Source organism: Hoplias malabaricus, chromosome 15 (assembly GCF_029633855.1).
Source record: "Hoplias malabaricus isolate fHopMal1 chromosome 15, fHopMal1.hap1, whole genome shotgun sequence".
Classification (NCBI taxonomy): domain Eukaryota; kingdom Metazoa; phylum Chordata; class Actinopteri; order Characiformes; family Erythrinidae; genus Hoplias; species Hoplias malabaricus.
Window position 1 is genome coordinate 26,158,023 of NC_089814.1, and position 24,795 is coordinate 26,182,817.

At 36.8% G+C, this 24,795-nt stretch overlaps 2 protein-coding genes across 5 annotated transcripts; one reads left to right on the top strand and one right to left on the bottom strand.

The window, feature by feature from the left end:
* Window positions 1-2,020: 2,020 nt before the first annotated feature.
* ccdc92bb (coiled-coil domain containing 92Bb) lies at window positions 2,021-9,999 on the bottom strand. 4 transcript variants are annotated; one of them, XM_066646094.1, is made up of 6 exons: window positions 9,659-9,999; window positions 7,876-8,051; window positions 6,042-6,089; window positions 5,082-5,404; window positions 3,178-3,266; window positions 2,021-3,078 (listed from the first exon to the last, which is right to left on the bottom strand). In XM_066646094.1, the coding sequence occupies exons 2-6, from the start codon at window positions 8,003-8,005 to the stop codon at window positions 2,937-2,939; spliced, it is 732 nt and encodes a 243-aa protein (XP_066502191.1). In that variant the 5' UTR covers window positions 8,006-8,051; window positions 9,659-9,999; the 3' UTR covers window positions 2,021-2,936. The 4 variants fall into 4 exon arrangements, with proteins under 4 accessions (XP_066502191.1, XP_066502190.1, XP_066502189.1 ...); XM_066646093.1 differs by having other exon boundaries at window positions 2,021-3,266; window positions 7,882-8,051; window positions 9,659-9,995; XM_066646092.1 differs by having other exon boundaries at window positions 2,021-3,266; window positions 9,628-9,995.
* A 1,127-nt stretch (window positions 10,000-11,126) lies between these two features.
* Window positions 11,127-23,332, top strand: aifm5 (apoptosis inducing factor mitochondria associated 5). The gene is made up of 19 exons (XM_066645303.1): window positions 11,127-11,145; window positions 11,450-11,534; window positions 12,371-12,480; window positions 13,293-13,402; window positions 14,773-14,817; window positions 15,015-15,096; window positions 15,517-15,629; window positions 18,394-18,480; window positions 18,565-18,656; window positions 18,840-18,970; window positions 19,263-19,378; window positions 19,527-19,598; window positions 19,745-19,808; window positions 20,004-20,080; window positions 20,231-20,348; window positions 21,857-21,955; window positions 22,391-22,466; window positions 22,559-22,663; window positions 22,882-23,332. The coding sequence occupies exons 1-19, from the start codon at window positions 11,127-11,129 to the stop codon at window positions 22,925-22,927; spliced, it is 1,647 nt and encodes a 548-aa protein (XP_066501400.1). The 3' UTR covers window positions 22,928-23,332.
* The last annotated feature ends 1,463 nt before the right edge of the window (window positions 23,333-24,795 follow it).

Genomic DNA, 24,795 nt, shown 5'->3' on the forward strand with positions numbered 1-24,795 from the left:
ATAGCTTTGCTAAGTGTTTTACTCCTGCATTGTGCTTATCAGGCAGTGGGAGAAGGACTGTGTCACTCCCCTTTGAGTCGACTGCTGGCTCATGGCTGCTCCAGGCTGGTTGCTATGGCAAAGCTCTGCAGTAACAGCAGAGTGCTGAGGCATTCATTTATCTGAGGTTTAGAAAAAAAAAAAAACAGCAGGAAAAAATGTTAAGGTGGTCTATTTATGTGGACTTTAGTTATCGTATTGCTGGCATGCTTTTATTTCTGGGCCCTTTGTATGTACCTGAAATCTGACAATCTGTACTTAATGAGCCAGGGCAAAAATTAAAGGCAGCATTCACAAATGTAATCAACAAAACACTTTTTATAAAATGCAAAAGATATTTCCTCACCATTTGCTTGTTCTCCAGGCTGTGCACTGAAAACGGTTTAATGTGTTTACAAAACTCCGGTGTCAGCAAACCAACATGCTAGGAATCGAAATGTTAAAAACCATGAAAAGATGAGGATATTACTTTATTCCTGCTCCATATTTGGGTAATTGTCTTATTTTTTTGCTGTTTCTGATTATTCAAGTAGGAACCCATTCTATATTTTGGAGAGTGTTAACTGCATGAAGTAAACACAGACACAAAGTGCTACAAAATGGAACAATTTGAGTTCTGTGGTAATTCAGTGAAAAAAAAGAGACAATTTAAACTTCAGCCACGTACAAAGTCTTTTTTCTCTTTAAACATACTGTTCCACCTTAATGACAATATTTTTTGTGGGGAAAAATGTGTGTCTTTAAAATATATAGAGCTTCTGAACGTAAACTAGAGAGAACAGCATTTCCCCAGTCATTGACAATGCCTTTAATCCGTGCCTTAGAAGGCAGCATTTTGACTTCAAGGTACCTGTACCTGTCTCAGTAGCATTTGAGACACTCATCAATGGCAGCAGTAAATCACAGTGTTGCCAAGATATAGATTAACACAGTGGTTCCCACACATTTTCTGCCATGCCCCCCTTTTGTAGATGAGAATATTTTTGTGCCACCCACCTCCCCACCCTCCCTCTCAGCTTCCTGAGAGAAAAGGCCTAAAACCTGCACATGTGCTTTGCAAAAATTACACATTTAATCCCTTCATCTCTTCAGTGATGAGCCTCGTCATATTTTCATTTTCCCTTTGGAAGCTGTGGCTTGAGAAAACCTCATCATCTGCTGCATATTTAGCTCTCACAAACTTGTCCATCTTTTGCTAGCAGTGCCAAACATGTGTAGCTCATTTGCCTTGCCTTATGCAATTAACTAATCTTTGCTAACCCATTTAGATTATTTAGACAGGGAGAATGGTGTTGTTTTTTATCCTCATGGTATTTTGACCAAAACATGACAGAGAAGTTTCATTACAACCACACAGAACTTTGTGGAACTTGTGGAAAAGGGGGTAGAATATGTCCCCTTTCAGATAAATCTAGCATTATCTCTTAATTAAGAGATCAGATAATCAAAATTTCAATATTGCTACATCCATGTTGCAAATAAGCTTCCACTCCTGCACATTTGAGTAAGTCTAATACTGTTCCTCTGCTGTTCTGACACAAACTTCAGTGTGGCTACAACTGCTAAAGCAGCTTTACCACCTTATTCCATTAGTTGTTTTGGAAAGGTTACCAGTTACACAAGGTCAACTGGATGTGCAACAGTAAGTGAATCAACATAGATGATTTCAGAGGACAGTATTGATTTTACCCATATGAAAAGCTGGCTTAATGGGGCTTAGATCTTCATGTGGTCATATCACTGACTATAAACAACAACACAACCATCCATCCATCCATTATCTGTAACCGCTTATCCAAGACATTTATTTTCTCTGCCAAATTTCACATGGGATTTTCCAGGATAGCGTCGCTGATGGTGCATCTTTCAAAACGGTTGAAAGGCATTCATGTTAATTTATTTCTATTTTTTAATCAAAGCAGTATAATAATTAACAAAAGATCCAATAAAAACAAGTAAAAATAATACAAATATGGGTAACTTTATTTATGAGTCTCAAATAAAACACCACGCTACTCAGTTGCTTTATAAACCCAGAAAAACTGACAGTGTAGTTTGACAGTGTGCTTTTACATTCTAGTTTTTATTTGTTCTGACTACAAGATATATTTCATTGCCATCATTTGTTGCTTTACACAATATGTTCTAATATCATATTTCTACTGTTAACTGAACAGTAAATGGATCTGCATCTGTCTGGAAGTATTTGTATGATGTATTTCTTTTTCGCAACTTCAATTAGCTTCAAATTCCTGGTATCATTGCACTTGGGAAAAATAACCCATCTCTCCCACACCATAAAACATCAACAGTATGACTCAAGCTTCTATACAGCTTTTTCAACCCATTAATAAAGTCCATAGCTCATATTTTTAAATTTCCATTTGTGTATATGGTGTCTAAGCCTGTGCCAACATAAATAAAGAGGGTATTTTTCACATTCGTTAAACCATATACGTGTTTTCTTCTGCCTTTATCACATTAAATTTAGTGTTTAAAGGAGACTACTGTTTATTTTAATAAGTATCAATATAAAACATACTATGTATACAAGTATTAAAATCACATGTAATTAAAAAAAATTAATCAACTGAGCACTGTTACAATTTCATCCAAGATTTATCTATACACAATGTTATCTTCAACTATTCAGTGCCTAATTTCATCATCATACTAAATTTTGTTTGTGGACATAAATGGGTCAACAAGTTATAAGTAGAATATGATGATAAATACATTTGGTTTGTTTTCATGAATGCTTTGTCGCCATGAATGTGGTTTCTGTAGGACTTTACTAGGTATTGTAGAATACTGTCCAATATTGATACTGTACCACTGAAATATAGCCATTTTAAATATAGTCTTTTATAACAAAGGTAATTTATTCAAATTTTTCCCTATAAATCTGTAGTCTCAGTTCCAGTGTCATCTCTCATTGATCGGTTCCTTCGTCTACTCATCCGAACATCTGACCTGTTTGTTAGACCCCGCTCCCTCCAGGGTCCACCCAACGATGTGTGCAGAGGAAGGAGCCTGTGTCTGAAGGGATACAAGAAGAGGGCAGGATCAGGCATGGGCCGGGGTTCCTCTGGCCCCAGCACTCTTTCACGTGGCACACACTCCCTTGCTCGCTCTGACCTCCTTATCCTTGCTGTGGAGTGGCTGCGATGTCTGCCTTCTGCTCTGACAGGTGAAGCCTGGGGAGAGCCTGTAGAACAGCATGGTTCCTGCACATGTAGAACAGTGCTATTTTATAGAGAGCACTGTAAAAAAAAAAATTATTTCCAAGAGTATGTAGTTAAAGTGGGCGGCACAGTGGCACAGCAGGTAGTGTCGCAGTCACACAGCTCCAGGGGCCTGGAGGTTGTGGGTTCCATTCCCACTCTGGGTGACTGTGTGTGGGGAGTTGGTGTGTTCTCCCCGTGTCCGCGTGGGTTTCCTCCAGGTGCTCCGGTTTCCTCCCACAGTCCAAAAACACACGTTGCAGGTGGATTGGCGACTCAAAAGTGTCCGTAGGTGTGAGTGAATGTGTGTGTGTGTCTGTGTTGCCCTGTGAAGGACTGGCGCCCCCTCCAGGGTGTGTTCCGGCCTTGCGCCCAATGATTCCAGGTAGGCTCTGGACCCACCGCGACCCTGAACTGGATAAGCGGTTACAGATAATGAATGAATGAAAGTGGTTATAAACGATCAATGAATGAATAAATGACTGAATGCAAAAACATAACACTGATATGCATCACAATTTTAATGGTTTTTGTTGTTGTTGCTCAGATTCAATGTTTTCTTCTGATTTTCCATTGCTAATATTTGTTTTTCTAAGTGTCACATATCTGTAACTACTGTGAACATTGCATTGGTTGTATTTTTTACCATAAAATTAAGCTTCAAAATAATTGTGATGTTCACTGAACTGTAACAGGGAAAACAGAGCCTCAGTCATTGCCATTCTGTGCTAAGCACTGCAAAAACCTCAGTGATTTTTGGAGTACGGTAGGAACGGGGGGGGACCCCTTGATTTCAAGCAGTGCTGTAAAAAAAACCTTGAATATTCATTCATTCATTCATTATCTGTAAGCGCTTATCCAGTTCAGGGTCGCGGTGGGTCCAGACACCCTGGAGGGAGCACCTTGAACATTTATTTGCTCTAAAACATAACTGACAGTGTAATGATTAAGGTCACAAAGCACCACCAATATAATTTAGCTGTTCCAAATTTAATATAAGTAATAATTATATGTACATATCACTATGTACATGGCACTTTATGAAAGTAGCTGATTTTGTAAAGATCTGATGGAAGTGTTCACATCCATCCATCCATTATCTGTAAGCGCTTATCCAATTTAGGGTCGCGGGGGGTCCAGAGCCTACCTGGAATCATTGGGCGCAAGGCGGGAATACACCCTGGGGCGCCAGTCCTTCACAGGGCAACACAGACACACACACATTCACTCACACCTACGGACACTTTCGAGTCGCCAATCCACCTGTAACGTGTGTTTTTGGACTGTGGGAGGAAACCAGAGCACCCGGAGGAAAAACACGCGGACACGGGGAGAACACACCAACTCCTCACAGACAGTCACCCGGAGCGGGAATCGAACCCACAACCTCCAGGCCCCTGGAGCTGTGTGACTGCGACACTACCTGCTGCGCAACCGTGCCGCCCAGTGTTCACATGACTAAACAAAAAATCTGGGTCATACATATGTAGGGAAAAAAAAAAAGAAAGAAAATGCATGAGGATGTCATGCATAGGCTTCGTGCCACTCTGACCCAATAACATGAACACAGTGTTTGTACTTTTTACATTACATTTTTTTACATTGCCTTTACATTTATGGCATTTTGGCAGGCACTTTTATACACAGCGACTTACAAATTCACTTACTGGTATTACAGGTAGGCCAATGTAGTGTTAGGAGTCTTGCCCAAGGACTCTTATTGGTGCAGCACAGACTGGTTGCCGAGAACGGGAATCAAACCCAGGTCACTCACATAGAAACCTATAGTGTTATCACTGTACCACACAAACGTCTTACCTGTACATCTTCTTCATTGTCCTCCTCCTCAGTCTGGTGGTAGAGACGGAAACGTGCTGAGTGCAGTTGGAAAGCAAGCTGGGCAGCAATGTCGGTTTGTTTGCGGAGGTCGCGGCTCAGGGCTGTGATTTTGTGACTACGTCGTTTCAGTTCTTCCAAAAAACGCCGCTCTTCGTCACGCAACCGTACCTGCAGTGCCAATGCCTGTGCCCCCTTGTGCTGCAGTTTAGCCCTGAGCTCCCCCTGTGAACACTCCTGCTCAGCCAAACGCCGCTCTGTCTCAGACAACCGAGCCTGCAGCGACTCCTCTTCAGCCGCTATATCTGAAGAGCACAGGGGATGTATGGCATAAACAAAGAAATCATATAGTTATTCAAATATATGGATATTTAACATTTGTTTTTCATTTATTTACCTCAAATTTACAATTCAGATTTACTACATGTACTTAACAGCATGTAGCTTTTAAAAAAAGTATTGTATGATCAAGGAACACATAAAAACCAATAATGACAATCAGGAATCAACTGATATTGCATGGAGCTCTGTTTGTGTAACCATAATACAAAACAGATCATATATTTATAATGTTTTTTGTTGTAATATTTATTTGTGGTTAGAAAGAAATGTTACTCATAAGTTACATATGGGTCCACTTAACATACAGAATACAGGAATGAGAACAATTTAATACATTTAAGATAGCTAATAACCAAAAACTAGAATAACAATGCAACTTGTGTTTTGACTGTATTCTCCTGTTCTGATACTTCTGATACTTTGACTGACTGAGACACACCGCTGTCTCTGTTCCTCTTTCATCACCAATCTCCACTTACTCGCTTCCAACATTTCTCCTGTCTTTTTCAAATATCCTAATATAAACACAGCAGTGTACAGGAAACAGTGTCATGTACAGTAAATAAGATAGTTAGGACTGGCTTTAAGTAGAACCATCACCTTCAGTGCTTCTTCCTTGAGGCCTTTTGCTCAGCTCACAGCTCAAATCTGGGGAGGGAGGGAGGTAGAGAACAAGCATAGAAATGATGGCACAGTAGGTCCCTTGACATTATAAATCAACTTTACAAAGTTCCTGTCTGTCACTGACTGGACATCACCATATTTCAGATATACTAAAAAATAAGTTCATATTTTAGAGGGTTTAAAATGACCAAAATGGATCTTAGCGCATCTCTACTGATCTTGTTTTTATTTACTTGTTTCTTAATGGATTTTTTTTATTGCTTCTGATTATCCTGTAGCACTTTGAGATTTCTTTGAAATGTAAAGTGCATTACATATAAAATGTATTATTCTTATTATTATCAACACACAACGCTGTGCAGTGCAGGACAGAAGTCTGAAAAAAACTGGCAGATTAAAGAATGTAAAGCACTTTGTGTCTAGAAAAGAGATATAAGTGTAATTAAGTAAAAACAAACCGCTAAATCTGGCAGGACAATTTGGATGCCTTTCTTATCTTCTGTGAATGTTTTCACCGCTTGAAATTTTCATTGTGTGGATACGAGAATGGTTACTGTACTGCACTGATGTGGGCTCAAGAGGCAGGCTGGAACTGTATTGATACTTTAGTGAGTATTGCTTCTTTTCTGTGACTTGTTGTAGCCTAACATTTTAGAGACAACTTTTGTTAATGCATTGGAGTCTGACATGCTAACAGTTTTCTAATAATACATTTTATTTCATAGGCGCATTACTGTCACTCAAAGACACCTTACAGAAAAAATACAAAGTAGACAGTAGAATAAATAATAAACAAAGTAGACAACATTAACAAGTTAAAATAAGACTATGCAATTGAGTCAGTCAGATGGAAAGGCAGTCTTAAACAGGTGGGTTGAGTGTGGACTTAAATTGTAAAAGTGAGTTTATATTACTTATGTCCGGTGGTAAAGAATTCCAAAGCTGTGGAGCAGAGCAGCTGAAAGCTCTACCCCACCATGTTAGTGAGACGGGCAGAAGGGACAGTCAGATGAATGGAGAGAGATGATCTGAGTGTGCAAGAGGGAGTAGCAACATGGAGAAGATTGGAAAGATAGGGAGGAGAAAGATTGTGGATGGCCTTGAATGTGAGAAGAAGGATTTTGAAATCAATGCGGAACTTGACCAGAAGCCAGTGGGGCTGTTGCAAGACAGAAGTGTGGTGAATGAAGGGTGTTCTAGTGATGACAAGGGCAGCAGAATTCTGGACCAGTTGAAGCTTATGGAGAGATTTTTGAGTAAGACCGAAGAGGAGGGAGTTCAAATAATCCAGGCGGGAGGTAACGAGGCTGTGAACAAGGATAGCAGTGGAATGGGGTGTAAGGGAGGCACAAAGATGGTTGATGTTACACAGGTGGAAATAGGCAGATCGGGTTATGTTATTGATATGAGATTTAAATGAAAGAGTACTGTTGAGGACAACACCCAGACTCTTTACCTGTGTGGAGGGGGAAACGAAGCAGTTGTCAATGTCAAGACAAAACTATAGGTTTTGAATAATGTTGATTTTGGGGCCTTCTGAGTTCTGTGAGACTCTCTTTTAGGGCCTAGCTTTTGTTACTCTTGCATATTTCCATTTCCCCATAACTGCACTCTTTATGTTTGACTGGGTCAGCTCTAACAAAGTAGAAACTGAAGGGATTGAGTTGCTAGAAAGGTAGTATCCTCATACAAACACATTAACACAATAACTGAAGGGCTATCCATATACTTAAGCCCATGTAACTTAAATTAAGCCTGACCCCCAACAGATATACCAGCCTGAACACGTGAATAAAAGAAAATGACAGACCATTACATCGTTTCTTCAGCTGACGGATCTCCAGACGCAGACCAGTCAGAAGGAGATGATGTTCCTTTTGCAGGAACGCAATGTTACGCTCCACATTTTCCACCTGTTGGGCTAGGGTGCCGGTATCCATGGAAACCCCACAGTTTCAGACAGCCCTAGTTGAGGGGGCAGGAGGTCTGGACATACAAAACACAACAATTATGCAGCTTTATCAGGCGGGAGGCCTACTAAGAGAACCCAGTCTTTGATTAGTTACCTATGAAGACAGCAATTAAGTCATATTTGTGGTATCTATTGGCTGCATGTGACATCATTGTGTATAGTATTTACCACATTGGGTACCTACTCATTACTCAAACACAAACCTCAAAAAACTTTGTGGTTTAAATTGTTTCATTATTTCTTTAATCACTTCAATTAGATTAGTTCAAATTTTAAATATATACAAATGGATCCCTGACCATTTATCAGCATCATATTTTAAAACAGAGATCTGTTTGTCTGTGTCAGTCTCTAAATAGCACCATACTCCCTACATAGAGCACATCACAGATAATAAAACTAATAACTACACCCAGAAAATGATGCTAATCTGACAGGGAAGCATGAACCTTACAGCTGACTACGACATACAAAGCACTACATGAGTCCATATGCCGTAGTCCATATTCCATGTGGTTTCGCTGCCACATGGAAACATCTCTCACTGATAAATCATTTTTAGACAAAGAGGAAAAAATTCTTTTTAAACTTATGCTTCAGCATAATAATCTCAGACTGCAGGGACAGTGGGATCAGATTTTTTCATGGTGAAAAGTTTGATACAAAATCTATGCAGCATTGCTTATAGTCTCTTACACGATAAAACAATATGTGTGTGAAATAACAAGAATACTGTGTGAACAACTCATACAGCTTTGATCACAAGAGCAAAATGTATTGGAGTCTGAAATGCTGACAGCTTCTTCTATTAGCTCCAATGACAAAAATACTAATGGGGCTAATAAGGAATAACATTTTTTCATTATGCAGCATGGTGGGATACTTTACACACTCTGACACAGAGGTGGTGGGCTTCTGTGCTTCTGAGTGTTGTGAGACTCTCTCCAGTGCAGAGAGAGGAGCTATGTGTGAGATAAATTTATCGATTTTTCACATCTGTTTACATTATCATTGAAACCAGACAATCGGCCCTCAATAAAGCACCCGTGCTTAATGAATGAATTAATAATCAAATAATCAATTGGTTTGTGTAAAAGGTACAAGTTAAAAATAACAGTAAGAACAGAGAACAGCTTTTATGTGCATCCAAACTTTATATATTACGTAATAGCTTGTGCTCTAGTGAAGCAAACAAAATCTGCGCAGCCGCAGTCATTTGTAAACAACGCCATCTAATGTCCTCAACTCAAGCATTCGTTCACAGCAGCGTACATTGCCCTATCTCACACTAGGTGCCCTGTAACCTGAATTATTCATTATATTGCCATTATTCCAGAAAGGTCTGTCGGAATACGGGAGATAAACTCCAGAATTAATATTAATTTCCATATCTGGCCCACAGTGATGAAGAGAGCGAATGTAACTTCCACCGCTACATTCGCTCCTTCTCTGGAAGTGATGTAATCGCAAATATATCTTCGCCGCCGTACCAGCTGACCTCAAGTTTACCTTTCAGCCACACACTGCGTTTGTGTGTGTGTGTGTATCAGCGACCAAACCATGAAGTCACCCAAATTTATGTTTACTGACCGGTAAATAGAAGCTGAAAGGCGCTGCTTACGAGTCATGAGATGTTGAGCGAAAGGAGAGCGACTCCGAAGCGAAGCATCTCTGTCAGCGCCCCATGATATTCATCCCTCAAGTGGCACTGTCGGCGAGCTGAAGAGACAAAACCGCCACGATATGGCTTCCCTTCACGTCATTGTTTTACTCTAGTGTGCAGGAGGCACTGAACGACTTCAACTCAGCGCCTTCTTGCTGATGCTACTCAGCCAGTGGATATCTGGGGCTATTAGAGAAACAGGGAAACAGATGCTGAAACACATCCAGATTGTCATTAGGTAACTTTTTCCCAGAAACCTAGTGATGCTGATGAGCTTGGTGGTGGAGTTTTAGATAAAAACACACTGACCCCTGGTGGCCATCTGTATGATTGTCTTAGCCCGATTCCTAAGTCTATGGGCGTGGATGGCATCACGGCAGTTTATGCAAATGATTCACAGACTGTATTTAAATTCATAGTGTTCTTCCACAAAATTAGGATTAAAGATGTTCATCAAGAGTACTGTTTATCTATTTACCCGCAGGTTCATATTCATGGAGCTGTGTGACTGCAACACTACCTGCTGCACCACCTGCATATAATTTTGAATCATTAATTTATAGTTCTATTCATCCCTGCATCTATCCAACCCTCTATCCACTCTTCTATCTAGGTATAGCTGTCCTAACTCAAATATGTAAAGCACAGAAATAAGCACTTTTTTGTTTAATAGGCTGTTTCAGCAGCTTGAAACTAGGTTTGTGTATAGCTTTTCACTGTGTCACTAATGTGGAATCTTTGTAAAACAAACGACTAACAACAGGCTCGAGCGATCCAGTCACTTGACCTTTAGGACCATGTTTATACAAAGTCATTGTCCCGTTCAATTCTTCATTCAATAGCCTGGGGCACACACGATGGACTCTGTTTAAATCTAGCACTTACGCACTTGGACTGATAAGAGTCCATTTTTACTATGTGTGGCCTGTAAGGGCATCTCCTCAAAGGGGATGCTTTACACAGTGGGCGTGTTTCATGCAAGATAATGCAGTGTCACGCACTTTGCACTGTGTGTGTGTGTGTGCTTGTGCCTGTATGGTCATTGTTGGAAGCTGTTGCTTGGTCAGCCATTCTCTGTTCCCATGCTATGGCAGAACTAACTGCACTTAACACTCTGCACATGCAATTCATCCAGTCCCTCTAGCTAATCACACCGGTGTCTGCAGCAGTGGATAATTCCTGATAGAAACTCATTTCTTTCTTTATTTCGGAGGGTCTTGGGTAACAATCTTCATGTGTGAGCTCCAGCAGCTAAACTGTGATTTCTCAAAGGAACTTTTTTGGTCTCCTGGCTTAAGGACATCTGCCCAAGCCATGTCAGAAGCCATAAATGCTTGATTCTATGAGAACTATTTTTGAAAAAAAAAAAAAAAGATTTTAAGAGAAGCTTTTAAAGATTTTCCTCTCTAATTCATCATAGACTCTGATGTCTGAGAATAAATCAAGTAAGTAGCATGTTGGATTTTCTTCAGATTACAGAATGTCCATCTTATTTAAATGTAGAATATCATCTGTAGGTTTTTTAAAGATTTTTATATGTTAAAGGGTTTCGGTAACCAAATATAATTCCTGTATAGCAAAAAAAAAATAGGGCAATATAATGTAAAATTAAATTTTTTGGGAATAGTCCAATAGTAATAGATAAACATTTTAAAATCTACCTTTCAGGTTCAGCAAACATATAATTCCTCTTGTGTATTAAAAGTGTGTGAAATTAGTCTAGAGATCAGTGTGTTGTTGTGTTCCCAGAAGTAGTGCACCATGCTGACGCACAGGAAGATGAGGAAGAAGCAACAGCAGCTGTGTGCTTGGAATCCGACCTCAAAGATGGAGAGTAAGGCCTATTATAATTAACATACTTTTTATTGACTATGTGAATGCAGTACAGGGGAGAATTGTGCCATAAGTTCTTGACTCAAGTTGCTATTCCATTCATTCTAACAATTTTTGTTTAATGAAAATTATGAAAAATACGTTTTAAACTGTGTATATAGATATCTCTTATATAGAGGGGAAAAAAACATAAAATTTCCCTAATATTGCGTTTATATTTAATTTGATATGGTCTGCTTTATATTTGCCCACTGATGTTTTTGCCCTGTGTGTATATTCAAGTACATTGTGTTATTAGTTTTTATATGAATCGTGCCATCTTTTCCTTGTTCCTTTACACCCAGATTCACCCTCAAGGATTGGAACCATATCTACATAACTATCAACAATTCACAAAATGCAATATTATACAGTGGTGTTTTATTTAACCAAATAAAGAGTTTTTCAGGACATTCAACATTATGGTATTGGAAACAAAACATGTACTTCATACTATCCCATTTAAACTAATATTAGGCCTAAGCTAATAGCCACAAGCTAAGATCATACACAGTACATAGATATCACACACCCTGTTGTAATTTCTCTCCAAGCTCAATTCTCTAGAGAGCCTTAGATGACCCTGAAATGACAAAGATATATATGAATAGATTAAAAATTTAAACTATAATTAGATTAATATTCAGAATTAAAAGTAAAATATGTAATCAGAAGTCCAGTACATAGTTTAACATTTATTTAAATCTAAAAAATGTCCTCTCATCACAAGGCATTTGATTGTGTATCTATCGTAACATGTCTTGTTGTATAAAAATATATGTTTTCTGTGTCACTCAGGATAATGGAGGTAGATGTTGGGGACCATAATGTCCTGTTGGTGAAGTGTGATGGGGAATACACTGCCATTGGTAACCAGTGCACACACTACGGTGCTCCCCTAAACACAGGTAAAGTGTAAAAGCCAGAGCATTTTTACATTGGACTTTAGTTTTTACTGTTTATTCATTTTTGCATTTTTGTTGGGGTACAGTGGCACAGTCACACAGCTCCAGGGATCTGGAGGTTGTGGGCTCAAGTACCGCTCCAGGTGACTGTCTGTGAGAACATTGGTGTGTTCTCCCTGTGTCCGCATGGGTTTCCTCCCATGGTCCGAAAACACACAGTGTCCATAGGTGTGAGTGTGTAAGTGAATGTGTGTTGTCCTGTGAAGGACTGGCGCCCCCTCCAGGGTGTTTTTCTGCATTGCACCCAGTGATTCTGGGTAGGCTCCAGACCCAGCGCCACCCTGAACTGGATAAGCAGTTAAAGACAATGAATGAATTAATTCATTCATTAATAATTTGTGTTGAGAGGTGGTATAACACAAAAATAGTCAGCATGACCCGACACAATAGTTGTATAGTATTTATAGTATAGTATTTAATATTTAATGTTGGTATATATATTTATAAATATCATTGCTTTCCAATGAAAAACATGTATCTCCACATTTGTTCATTTTTAGTTTACTACATCATTTGAACACAGAAGCTGATTTTCACATTGTGTGAAAATTTAATGATGAACGGACTAACAGAAATGCTTCAAAAATGACTTTTTTACTTTCACATTATATTAAGAATTTTTGTTGCATTCTCCTGTAATGTTGCTAATTTGGAGATAGATGTTTTTCATTGGAGAGCCTTGATATCTGTGTTGAGATATGTTTTGTGTTCTGTGATTCTGTCAAGGTTTGAATTCTATCCTGTTTCTCTGTCAGGAGTGCTGTCAGGTCACAGGGTGCGCTGTCCCTGGCATGGAGCTTGCTTCAATGTGAAGACTGGAGATATGGAGGAGTATCCGGCCATGGATGGCTTGCCCTGCCACAAGGTACTGCCAGCTCTGGTCGCGTATTTATTATGATGTAAGATTATTTATTATTTAAAAACATTTGAAGTGGTATGGATCAATACATTGCTAAATAACGAACTTAGATGATCTGCAGTTTTTATGCAAATTACAAGCTTGCACATTATGCTGTGTAAAATATATATTAGCTGTACAAACACATTTTAAAGCATTCTCGTGTAACAAATATTGTAATTCAAACATTGTCCTGTTTATGTCATTTCATTAACTGTTGGGTAGTATTAAAAATTACAATTGTCATTTTCCTAAAATAAAAACCAACAACAACTAATATTTAAGTATTAATACACTACATTCATGATCACTGACATCAAAATCACCATCCTAAAATCGACTAAACTCAACCTCACCCTGGATACACTATTATCCCTTAAAACAGAACCAATTGATGCACATGCTTTGCAGCACTTTTTTCTTGATGGAACTCATAACAAAAGCAGACTTTAAATTCTTATATATATTAAGTTATATTTTGTTAAAGAAAATGACAACTGTCTTTTGTAATTCTATGCAAAATTTCAATAAAATGACAAATAAGCAAGTGAATGTTTGAATACTCAATTACAATTTTACATTGCACAAAAATAACTTTAAAACATATGTGTACACCTTACAATCAGCTGCATGAAGTATTCTGAGATACTAAATGTTTGATAAACTTATAATAGTCATATTTCAGCCTACAGGATACATAAGCCTTTCATGACCACTAACAAAAACCAACATACAAAGGTACCTCTTGTCCTAACGCCTTCTAGGGTGAAACTGACTAAAAAAGCTTTTGTGAAATGTAAACAAAGGTTCTGTAAATATGCAAAAGTTTTTCAGTGTATCACATGATTTTTTTTAAACAAAAACACATGTCCTTCATTTATTTATTTTTTTGCCTGTAAGGCCTTGGGATATAGTTCACAATTCTAAGATGTGATGAACAAATTCTACCATTGATTTGCATTTAATCCCAAAAGAAATAGATTATAGAGTTTGTCTGAAGTATGGTTTTATCTACATCATCAAATTTTGAAGGGTTAAAGCTCACATCCAGTAGGAATACCTTTCAGTCATTATGTTGTGGGCCTTCATACTGGACAGTGATTTTTATCTTGTACTGACTCTGTCCAAATATGCTGTGGGCTTGGAAATTCAGTTATGAAACTAGGTATTTTACCCTTTTCTGTCAGGGATTGTCCATGTTTCCCTTTCAAAAAGCACTTGAATGGTCACAGTGTACAAAATGTGTCTTGCCTTCCTTTGCATTTTCGGATATATAGTTTCATATTGCAAACTGATGGCAAAAATTCTAAATGTATTTGTATTTCACTGGATGACAGGTACAAATTCAGGACAGGAAAGTGTATGTGACTGTAAACAAAAAGGTAAGTAATTTCAAAGATTCAGTCTGATAATAAATATCACTTACAGCTTGTGAGACTGAACATGTATGAAAATCTATTTATGAGTAACATACTATTTAAGCAACCTGAGTTAAGATTGTGTTTGGTACATCCATTTCGTGTTTGGGATGTATTTCATGCAGAAACTATTTTCACATATTTTATTGTGTTTGAAAAAGGCTCTAGGGCAAGCTAAGAGAGTGAAAAAGATGGGAGGGCGAGATCTGAAAGTGAACCACACTGTGATTCTACTAGGAGGAGGTAAAATGTGTTATATGCTTTTTAATAGTACCACGGCTCTAATAATAACATTAAATATAAACATAATATTTACAAGTGCATTGAATTCTACAAATTTGACAGATGTACAGTGTGCTTTACATAGGTATTAGATGCAGAAAATAAATGCAAAATAAATAAATTAATTAATATATTCAGTAAGATGCAACTAAAAAAGTAAATGAACAAAGAACAATAAAATGTAAAGTACATTAGGATATATGCTGCATTGGCATTCATTTATTATTAAAATGAATTTATTAATCTTTTTCTCCTATACATGTTTTATACACTTTATTTAACATTTTACAATTTCGAATGCACTTCCATTCAGAACAAAAACCTTGATATTCTTGATAGTTTATTCTATTCTACTGTGTTTATGCTGTGCTTCTTTTGCAGGATGTGCCTCAGTAATATGTGCAGAGATCCTCAGGCAGGAAAACTATGGGGGAAGAATCATTATGGTGACCAGAGATGACCTCCTTCCTCATGATAAAACCAGGCTTAGCAAGGTATGACAATAGAGTATGTGTACATATAATCATTAGAGACAATTAAAATATTGTGCAATAATATAAAATACAGTTATTTAGATTATGATAGAAATCTAAGTACTTCAGTGCCATTACAGGAAAAAGTTAACAGCCTTTAAAACAGATCTGAAGGCTTGCTCAATTCAGAACATATTCAGTCTGGATTTAAAAGTGTCTGAAATAAGGGTTCTTCTAATATTCTCTGTCATTTAAGAGAAATATAGTAGCTAAATGCTGCTTCTCCCTATTTAGTCTTCACCTGAGGCAGGACTAACTGAACCATCTAGTGAGCTGAGATTTCTGCTTGGCTCATATTTCAGTAGCATTTCTAATAAATATGCTTCTTCTACCATTAAGAGATTTATAGACCTGTAAGTGTGCCTTAAAGTCTATTTTATAACAGACTGTGATCTTGTGTAAGCATTTTAGAAAGGGGATGATGTGTTGTCTTCTTTGGTTTAATGGGCTTGTTTGTAAGTTCAGTTGGGAGACCATTACAATAATCCATCCTGCTAGCAATAAAGGCATGGTATCTCCATGTCTGGTTTAGTTAGAAAATGTCCAGACTTATTGATGTTCTTATGGTGATAAAATGCTGATCTTGTAACAGCTTTTAGATGACACCTACAACTAAGATCTATGTGCATTAGTACAGCAAATTTACAAGGCTAGCTCTTTAGATTTGAGAACTCTTTCATTGCTATTCTCAAATAGAATAATCCGTTTTATATTTACTCAACTGCAGAAAGTTGTGCCCTATCCAGATATTGATGTGCTCAAGTCACTTACACAATGAATCAATAGGACCAGAGTCATTTGGGGACAGGGTCAAGCAAATCTGAGTATTATTTGCATGGTTGTGGTAGAACAGCCCACAGTCATGTAGAATCTTCCCAAGAGGAAGGATGTATAAATGAAAAAGGAGTGGACCAAGAATCAACACCACGGGTCACTGGCGTGTTCTCCCTTTGTGATAACTACATCACTGTCATGTGTGTCACTGACAGTGTGTACTGGCCCATTTCTTGTCAGTGTAGTCAATCACTAGCTAAAACAAAACGGTCAAAATCAGTAGAAATAAATAGACAACATATATTAATCAGTAAAATCCACATTGTATTTTAGAGGCCTGTAGGCAATTTATAGAAATATTTGTGGTGCCCCTTTTCAGAACACACAGTGAAATTCAAATGATGTGAACTGGTGTGAACAAATGGTGATATCTGTTTGGACTGGAAAAACCCTTGGAACAGGACAACTAGACCCCTAATTTTTTTTGCTGGCATGTGATACTTCTAAAAATTTTAAGTTTAGTGGAACTGACTTAAATAACACAGCTGCATCACTACATTCATTTGGCCATGTTCCAGTTAAAAGCATAATATATCAATTCCATTTGCTAATAAAGTTAACGAAACAACTTAATAAGTTAATCAAATCATTAATTAAATCAGAATTCTTTGTATGAGAGCTAATATTTAGATTAAAGCTCCTTAGTAACATACATACAGCATTTGCAGTATCTGATATGTGGATTGGGAGAAATTACAGACACACATATCAGCCATAACATTCATATAAAAATCTGTGATGTAAGTTTTCTGAAATAACATATTTGCCTATTATTGTTTGTGAACATGTCAAGTTTTTTTAAACACATATTAAAAATATTGTTATAAACTATAAAACTATACTATATAAACTATATAAACTATATATAAACTATAAACTATAAAATATATATATATATATATATATTATAAACATACATTAAAAATACAGAAACTGAATGTTCAGCAGACCAATATATTCTGAGCCCTTTAGATTAAAATCTCAATCCTAAAATTATTTATATCCCAATAATTAATTTTTCAACACATAAGGTTCATCTTAGAAATATGCTATGCTTAGGCATATAACAATCATTGATATTGTTCCTTAAGACTGTACAGGCCAGTGCACATGTGATATTTGTAACAATAAACAAAAAGCAGTTCTAGCAGTTGAGCAGTTCTATCTGAAGTTTTGATAAAGTATACTGTTTGATATATAAAACTAGTTTTTGTATCACGTTCATTTGTCTTTAAATAAATGAATAATAATACCAAAATGCAATTTATTTTAGCCTCTTTTGCAGCCCAAAGTCTAAAAATAATATACTTCTGTGAGCATTCAACCATAAATTAAGTACTAAAATAACAAATAAACTGTAATAAATGCAGACTAAATACATATTTGACACTAGTTTCATAAAATTGGTGAATAAAATAGAAATTAAAAATCATAAAGTAACAAAATTGGTAGCTTTAAATGTATACCCCTCTCTTGTCCATAAACTCTGATTTTCTCTAATGCAAACAGCAAAACCACAAACAAATTGTTTTTTTTTGTTTGGTACAAATGGTACAATGCAATGGTCAGCCTTTTTATAAATAATGATTAGACTACTTACAATAATAATAATAATAATAATATCCAGAAAATCATTCATTTATAGGAGTCTAACAGGTAATAATCTTTAATAAACAGCATATTTTTATTAATGCCAACTGCAAAGCCATTTAAGAGACTCTCGAAAACAAACATGGACATCATAATCTTTTCAATATATATATAAATATTTTTTTAAATGTATATTGTGAAAGCCTTGTTTGTAATTGACCTTTAAATGACCCTTAAAAGTCCTACACATAGCATGAACAAGTTAAACCTTGGCCTCAGACTTGGCTGGATTCTGTTCCAGGTCATGAACGTTAAGAGTGACAGCATTTTGCTCCGGAGAGTGGAATTCTACCAGAAGTATGACATTGAAGTGTGGCTAAAAAAAGAGGTGAGATAAAAATTCTGCTCCCTTATATATGCTTTCATGTTGGGCTGCATGCACTCATCTTTTATTTTTCTCTCCTCTCTTCAGGCATTATCAATAAACACAGAGAAGAAAACAGTGGCCTTCAATGATGGCACCACAGAATGCTATGACCAGCTTCTAATTGCAACAGGTTGCAGGTAAATAATAGTATCAATCCAGTATCAATCCCTCTTTCAACATAATACAAGCTTGTATGCCTAAAAAGGTAAAGAGGTTCTTAAACAGTGTACTTGAGGTCCTGGGCTTGATAGATGAATATAACATTGAATGCAAATCATAAGTGGGAAGGTCTTTGTTAGTGAACAGTACTTGTTTCTCAGGGCCAAGGAGCTAGAAAGTCCTGGGGCAGAGCTGAAAAATGTACTGATGCTGGAGACTCCAGAAGATGCCAATCGCATTCATAATGCCTGCATGGGCTGCAGGACAGTCATTGTGGGCACCTCCTTTGTTGGTAATGACCTGTTAAGTTGGATGGAATGTTTTAGAGCAAATAAATACTCAAATTCACAGAGCAGGTGACACAAGACCAGGGCAAGGAGACATTAAATTATGTCATTTCAACCATTTCTCCTGTCATTCATTACTTTCCTGTGTGTAACCACATTCTAAGGCCCTTTAATGAGTGACTATGGATTTGTGCTGTCTTTGTAAAATCTCTTGTAAGAGATTTAAGACTTTATCTCTTGTAAAGTCTTTGTAAAATTTGGAGGCACACACTTGACTGCATTCTCTATTTTTTCAAGGCATGGAAGTGGCATCGTATATGATTGATAAAGCCAGTAGCCTTACTATCATTGGTTTCAGTGACCTGCCCTATCTGAAGACACTGGGACGAGAAATAGGGAAGTTCACCATGACGGTGAGTGAGAGGAGCTAGGATTTTCTAATGATGTCTTTCAATGAAAATCTGTTATTTAAGAGGATCAAGAGTGCAGATACCAGATTTTGAGAACATGATTTCTGTCTGCCTTGTGACACAAATGACTTGTGTCTTTGTGTTTATGCAGACGCTAGAAAAGAGCGGTGTGAAGTTTTACATGAATGACAGTGTCACTGAAGTCCGGGGCAATAACGGAAGGGTAAAAAAAGTTTCTCAGAATAATATTAAGAAGATCATTTCTTTTTCAAAGAGACAAGTTATGTAAACAAGTTAAGATGAATAAATAGCATGTTTCCACCTAGGTAGTAAAGTTAAATTAGGGGTGTGACATGTCTTCTTTTTTAGGTCAAAGAAGTGGTCCTGAAAAGTGGCACTATTGTGGAAGCTGACGTATTAATTGTGGGGATTGGTATGTAAAATATATTTATGATATTAATTATTTAAAATACAGTACACTTATGAAATTAAAGCCAAATAAGGAGACTATATTCTTCTCAAAGTGTCATTGTGGCATGTAATGTGATCATAATTACATACATTAGGGAAGAACAACTTAGAAAAATTTAAGTCCTTTATCATTGAGTCTTTTGTTTTTTTTAACAAGGGATCATTCCTAACTCGGAGTTTCTTCAGGGAAGTGCTATCAAGATGGACTCCAAGAACTATGTCATTGTAGATAAGGTGAGGGGAGAGTTCTATTATATCTGTAGTCATACACTAATACATCTAATATTTATCTTGGTTCTTACAAACTTTCACCTATATGTAACACATGCAGTAGTGTATGCCACTCCTTATATGCATGCCTTATCACATTCTCCATTTTTTCAGTACATGAGGACGAGTGTAAGAGATGTCTACTGTGCAGGGGATCTTACCTCCTTTCCTCTCCAAATGATCAAAGACCAGAGTGTCAGTGTTGCCCACTGGCAAACTGCACAGGCACATGGTAACTACACACTGTCACAAAATATGAACAATAAGCTCTGAGATATAATCCATACTTTACTGCCTGTTAACTGAGTAAAAACTCCAGTTACACAAAGTTGGGACACTGAGCAAAATGTAAATAAAACCAAGATGCAATGATGAGCAAACTATTTAAAGCCTATATTTAATTGAAAATAGTACAAAGACAGCAGTACATTTATTTGTTAAACTGGGAAATCTTTGTCTCCATAAAATTTAGGAGAGGGTCATGTTTACCACTTTTTTATCACCTCTTCTTTTAACAACACTCTGTAAGACTTTGGGAACTGAGGAGACCAACTGCTGTACTCTTAAATGTGAAATGTTTTCCCATTCTTGCTTGTTATATGATTTCAGCTGCATATAGGGTCACTTTTGTAGTGTTTTTCTTTTTATAACCTACCAATTTTTTTCAATTGGTGGTAGGTCTGGACTAGTTTAGTACCTGGAATATTTAACTATGGAGCTATGCTGTTGTAATCCATGCAGAATGTGGATAGGCCTTGTTTTACTGAAATAGGCAAGGCCTTCCCTGTAAAAGACATTGTGTGGATAGTATCATGTTTTAGAACATTCCTTTATAAACTGTATATATATATATAAAACAGTGATTTAAAAGTTGTCACCAATCCCGTGTGTGCTAATGCACTGACATACCATCACGGACGCTGGCTTTTGAACTGAATTACAGGACACTTTTCCAATTCATTTCAGTCCGTGAGCTTGAGCTGAAAGAAAGTGCCGGCTTTTCAGAATCATTTTTATATCTGATTTCTTCTTTTTATTGGTGAGATTTCAATTGCACAGACAGTGCTTTTCCAAAAAGATTCTGATCTCATGCACTGAGTGCCACTTAAGGACTCCAAGATCACAGTCAGCCATTATTTTTTTGGCCTTGTCCCTTGCATACAGAGATTTCTCTGGATTCTCTGAAACGTTTAATGATAGTATTTACTGTAATTAAATGTATTATTTTAAGCTGAGAAACATGATTCTTGAATAGTTTAACTATTTGCCTGTGCAGACTTTCACAGTGTGGTGAACCTCTCCCTATCTTTATTTCTGAAGGACTCTCTGAAGTGTGTTTTAAACCCAGTCATGTTCCAATTAACCTAAAAAAAATTTTTGTGTAGCATTACACAAACTTACAAGATTTTGCTGGCAAATTCAAAATGGGCATACAATAAGAAAGAAAGAAATATAAATAAATAAATACATTTCTTAGTTTCATCCATCCATCCATCCATTATCTACTGCTTAGCTGGGTCCAGACATTTCAACATTTTAAATACAACATTTGTAAAAATCAAGTTTAAAGGATTTGCACATTATTGCATTGTTTTTATTTAGATTTTGCACAGCTTTCTAAATTCTCTGTAACTATTTTAATATCATAGTGTTTTATTGATATTTACTTTAAAAAAAATCACATTGGCATTTAAAGAAAATTCATGTGGTCCATATGCTAAATGGTGTGTGGTTTATTAGGGAGGATAGTTGCTTTGAACATGCTGGGCAGACAGGTTACTCTGAACACTGTGCCATTCTACTGGACCGTCCTCCTGGGGCAGACGATTCGTTACGCAGGTACAGCCAGATACTTGGATGAATAATCAGTCTGATCGAAAACACTTATCCTAAACGTGGCTAATAAAATAAGACATATTATGTTTTTACATAAGCTAAGCTTATAATGTAACTTTATATTGTAACATTTACAACAAGCATCACTGTTGAAAATATCCTTGTTGTCACATTGCTGCCTCTGAGTTGCCTGTTCAAACAGTGTTGATTTAGTAAATATTAACTGTAGCAAGGTAAAAGATGTAGTATTTTGTTTCATGTTTAAACATTGACCTACTAGTTTTAGTTATTAACAGCATTACCAAATGTTAGCAAAATACGATGTAAATAAACCCTGTATACCTGCAAAGCCTGTCTTTGTTTGAAATAGGACATAATGATATTTCATGTATTGTTTAAAATGTATTCTACATGTATCTATGTATTCATAACATGCAGGGTATGGCGAAGGATACACTGATTTAGTTATGAAAGGTCGCTTCGAGGACATGAAGTTTTTAGCATTTTACATCAGGTAACATCAAATGTTCCCTGTTCTCTTCATGACTTTTTACCTTAAATTCTAGAGCTGTAATAATATTTTTTATCTTTCCTTTGTTTTAACAGAGATGACGTGGTGGTGGCTGCAGCAGGCTTAAACTATGACCCTGCTGTTTCTGCCATAGCTGAAAGATTGGCAGCAGGGAAAGTGATTACAAAAGCAGAAGCAGAGTGAGTGACCAAGTGACACTTACATGGCCTGCAAATCACAAGACAAAGAGTTTGTTCCCAGTATGTTTGAAACACTATACGATGCTTTGTTAGCTTACAGCTATACCACGGTTTTCTAAAGCCAGAGGAAACATATACAGTTACATTGGCAATCACACCACTGCCTAATTTAAGTGATTGGAGGCCAATTCCTATTATGTTTTCTTTTCTCTTTTAAGGTCAGATGATGTGAGCTGGTTGAAGCTGGAAACTGTTGCCCAGTAAAAACTGATATCTACACAATTCTTCTTCGGCGATCTTCTTATGCCCCTCCTTCAGTTTCAACCTATCAGAAACCACCTTGAAGTCACCGTTCATTGACAGTTGAGTAGGTGGTATATAGTGTCTCATCAGGGAACTGTGTATATGGATCATTATGAGCTTGGCGTTCTTTCTTAAAATTTTTGTCAGTAAAGAAAGTCTAAGAGCTCAGATCATTGACATGAAAGAATTGCATAATGTGGCAGTGTCATTATAAAAAATATTCCTGCAACAATGTCAAGCTAAAATAATTTAATCCCATTTCACACAGTAAATGAAAAACCTATAATACAATATTAAGGAAAAATAAATATAAAAGGAAAACAGATTCCAATAAATTCTACAGTCAAGTTTGCATTTACCCAACGTTCAGCAGAAATGCAAAGTTAAAGATACTGGTAGTTATGATTGATCAAATCCTAAGTACAGTGTCAGTTAAGAAGACTGGACCCATGATGGGTCCAGTGTAATTAGATAATCAGTCATCAGGCTTCAAACAAGAGTGTGTACTGTGGAAAAACACAGGACTTCTGATCAGGCATGTGTGTAGAGTGCCCCACTGGAGCACAGAGGGGGATTAGGTGAACAGTGAGCAGTGGGTGGAAAGAGATGCTGACTGCATCAGTGGCCACAAAAGAGGGGTGATAATAGGACTGGACAAACATTAAACAAAAGGGACTTGTTGAAATGGCAGGGCTTGTTTTACAAAAGAAATGCTGTGCTGCTCTCTCCCATTGCCTCACTCTCCAGCTCCACCTTACCCTTAAAGCCAATGTCCTTGTGTTCAGAAATCAGAACTGAGGGCAGGGACATTGAGGTTTAACCTTATGGCTGTGGGAATATCAAAACATTATTAGTATATTTCTGAATGAATGATACGGGTCATGTGTTTTTATAGCAAAGGACATTTTCTCATGTGCAGTTTAAATTTCTCAAAAATGATCCTTAAAATTTTCAGCAAATTTCTTTCATTGAAACCATTTTTTAGTTACCAATCAAAATGTATATGCATTAAAGATTATCACTGTGTGGAATTTCTATTATATATATATATATATATATATATATATATATATATATATATATATATATATATATATATATATATACACACACACATAGAGAGAGAGAGAGAGAGAGAGAGAGAGAGAGAGAGAGAGAGAGAGAGAGAGAGAGAGAGAGAAATTGATGATGTAAAACCGATTAAACATTCATTCTTAATGCATTTCACACAAACTCTCTCAGATAAGGGGAAGGTATGTTGTTGATTATTTAAAGCAAACGTCCAGTGTGAATAAGTTCTCAGGCACAATACCTTTCATGATCACACTTTTATGTTATTCAGTTTTTTCATCAGTGTACTGTATTACTGACAAATATACAGATGTTCTATTGGTTCACAGCAGGGATGTCCAGTTTTCTTATTTGTGCCTGTATAAATGCTAAATTATGCCAGTAAATTTCATAACACCCCCCCCCCCATCCAGAATGTTTTATCTGTGATCATATTTTCAGTATGTTACATTTTGTACAGTATAGGATTGCCATCTAAAATAGTACAGTAGACTCTACTTCACTTTACAGTTTTACTGTTACATACTATAGTGAAATTTCCTTTCTGTACTGTGCCATATGGATGTACATACTACCATTGTTCCTGGTAATGGCTAGGACCTGGAATGTGTTTAATAGCAATGAAGCAGGTGAGAAATCAAGTGGGAAAGAATATCTTACATAATGTATGTGCAGATTCAGCCTTTATTCCACTTTAGATTTGTGGTTTTGTACTGACTTTGAAAATAAAATACAACTCTGTTGTATGATATGTTTGC

What these genes read in the sequence shown, in the direction of transcription:
- ccdc92bb (XM_066646092.1), bottom strand. Translation starts at nt 8,005, where the DNA reads ATGGATACCGGCACCCTAGCCCAACAGGTGGAAAATGTGGAGCGTAAC. An exon ending in GCTGAAGAAACGATGTAATG is followed by an intron (nt 6,090 to 7,875) that starts GTCTGTCATTTT and finishes CTCCCTCCCCAG; the next exon opens with ATTTGAGCTGTGAGCTGAGC. An exon ending in TCAAGGAAGAAGCACTGAAG is followed by an intron (nt 5,405 to 6,041) that starts GTGATGGTTCTA and finishes TGTGCTCTTCAG; the next exon opens with ATATAGCGGCTGAAGAGGAG.
- aifm5 (XM_066645303.1), top strand. An exon ending in ATGGCTTGCCCTGCCACAAG is followed by an intron (nt 13,403 to 14,772) that starts GTACTGCCAGCT and finishes ACTGGATGACAG; the next exon opens with GTACAAATTCAGGACAGGAA. An exon ending in CTAATTGCAACAGGTTGCAG is followed by an intron (nt 18,657 to 18,839) that starts GTAAATAATAGT and finishes CTTGTTTCTCAG; the next exon opens with GGCCAAGGAGCTAGAAAGTC.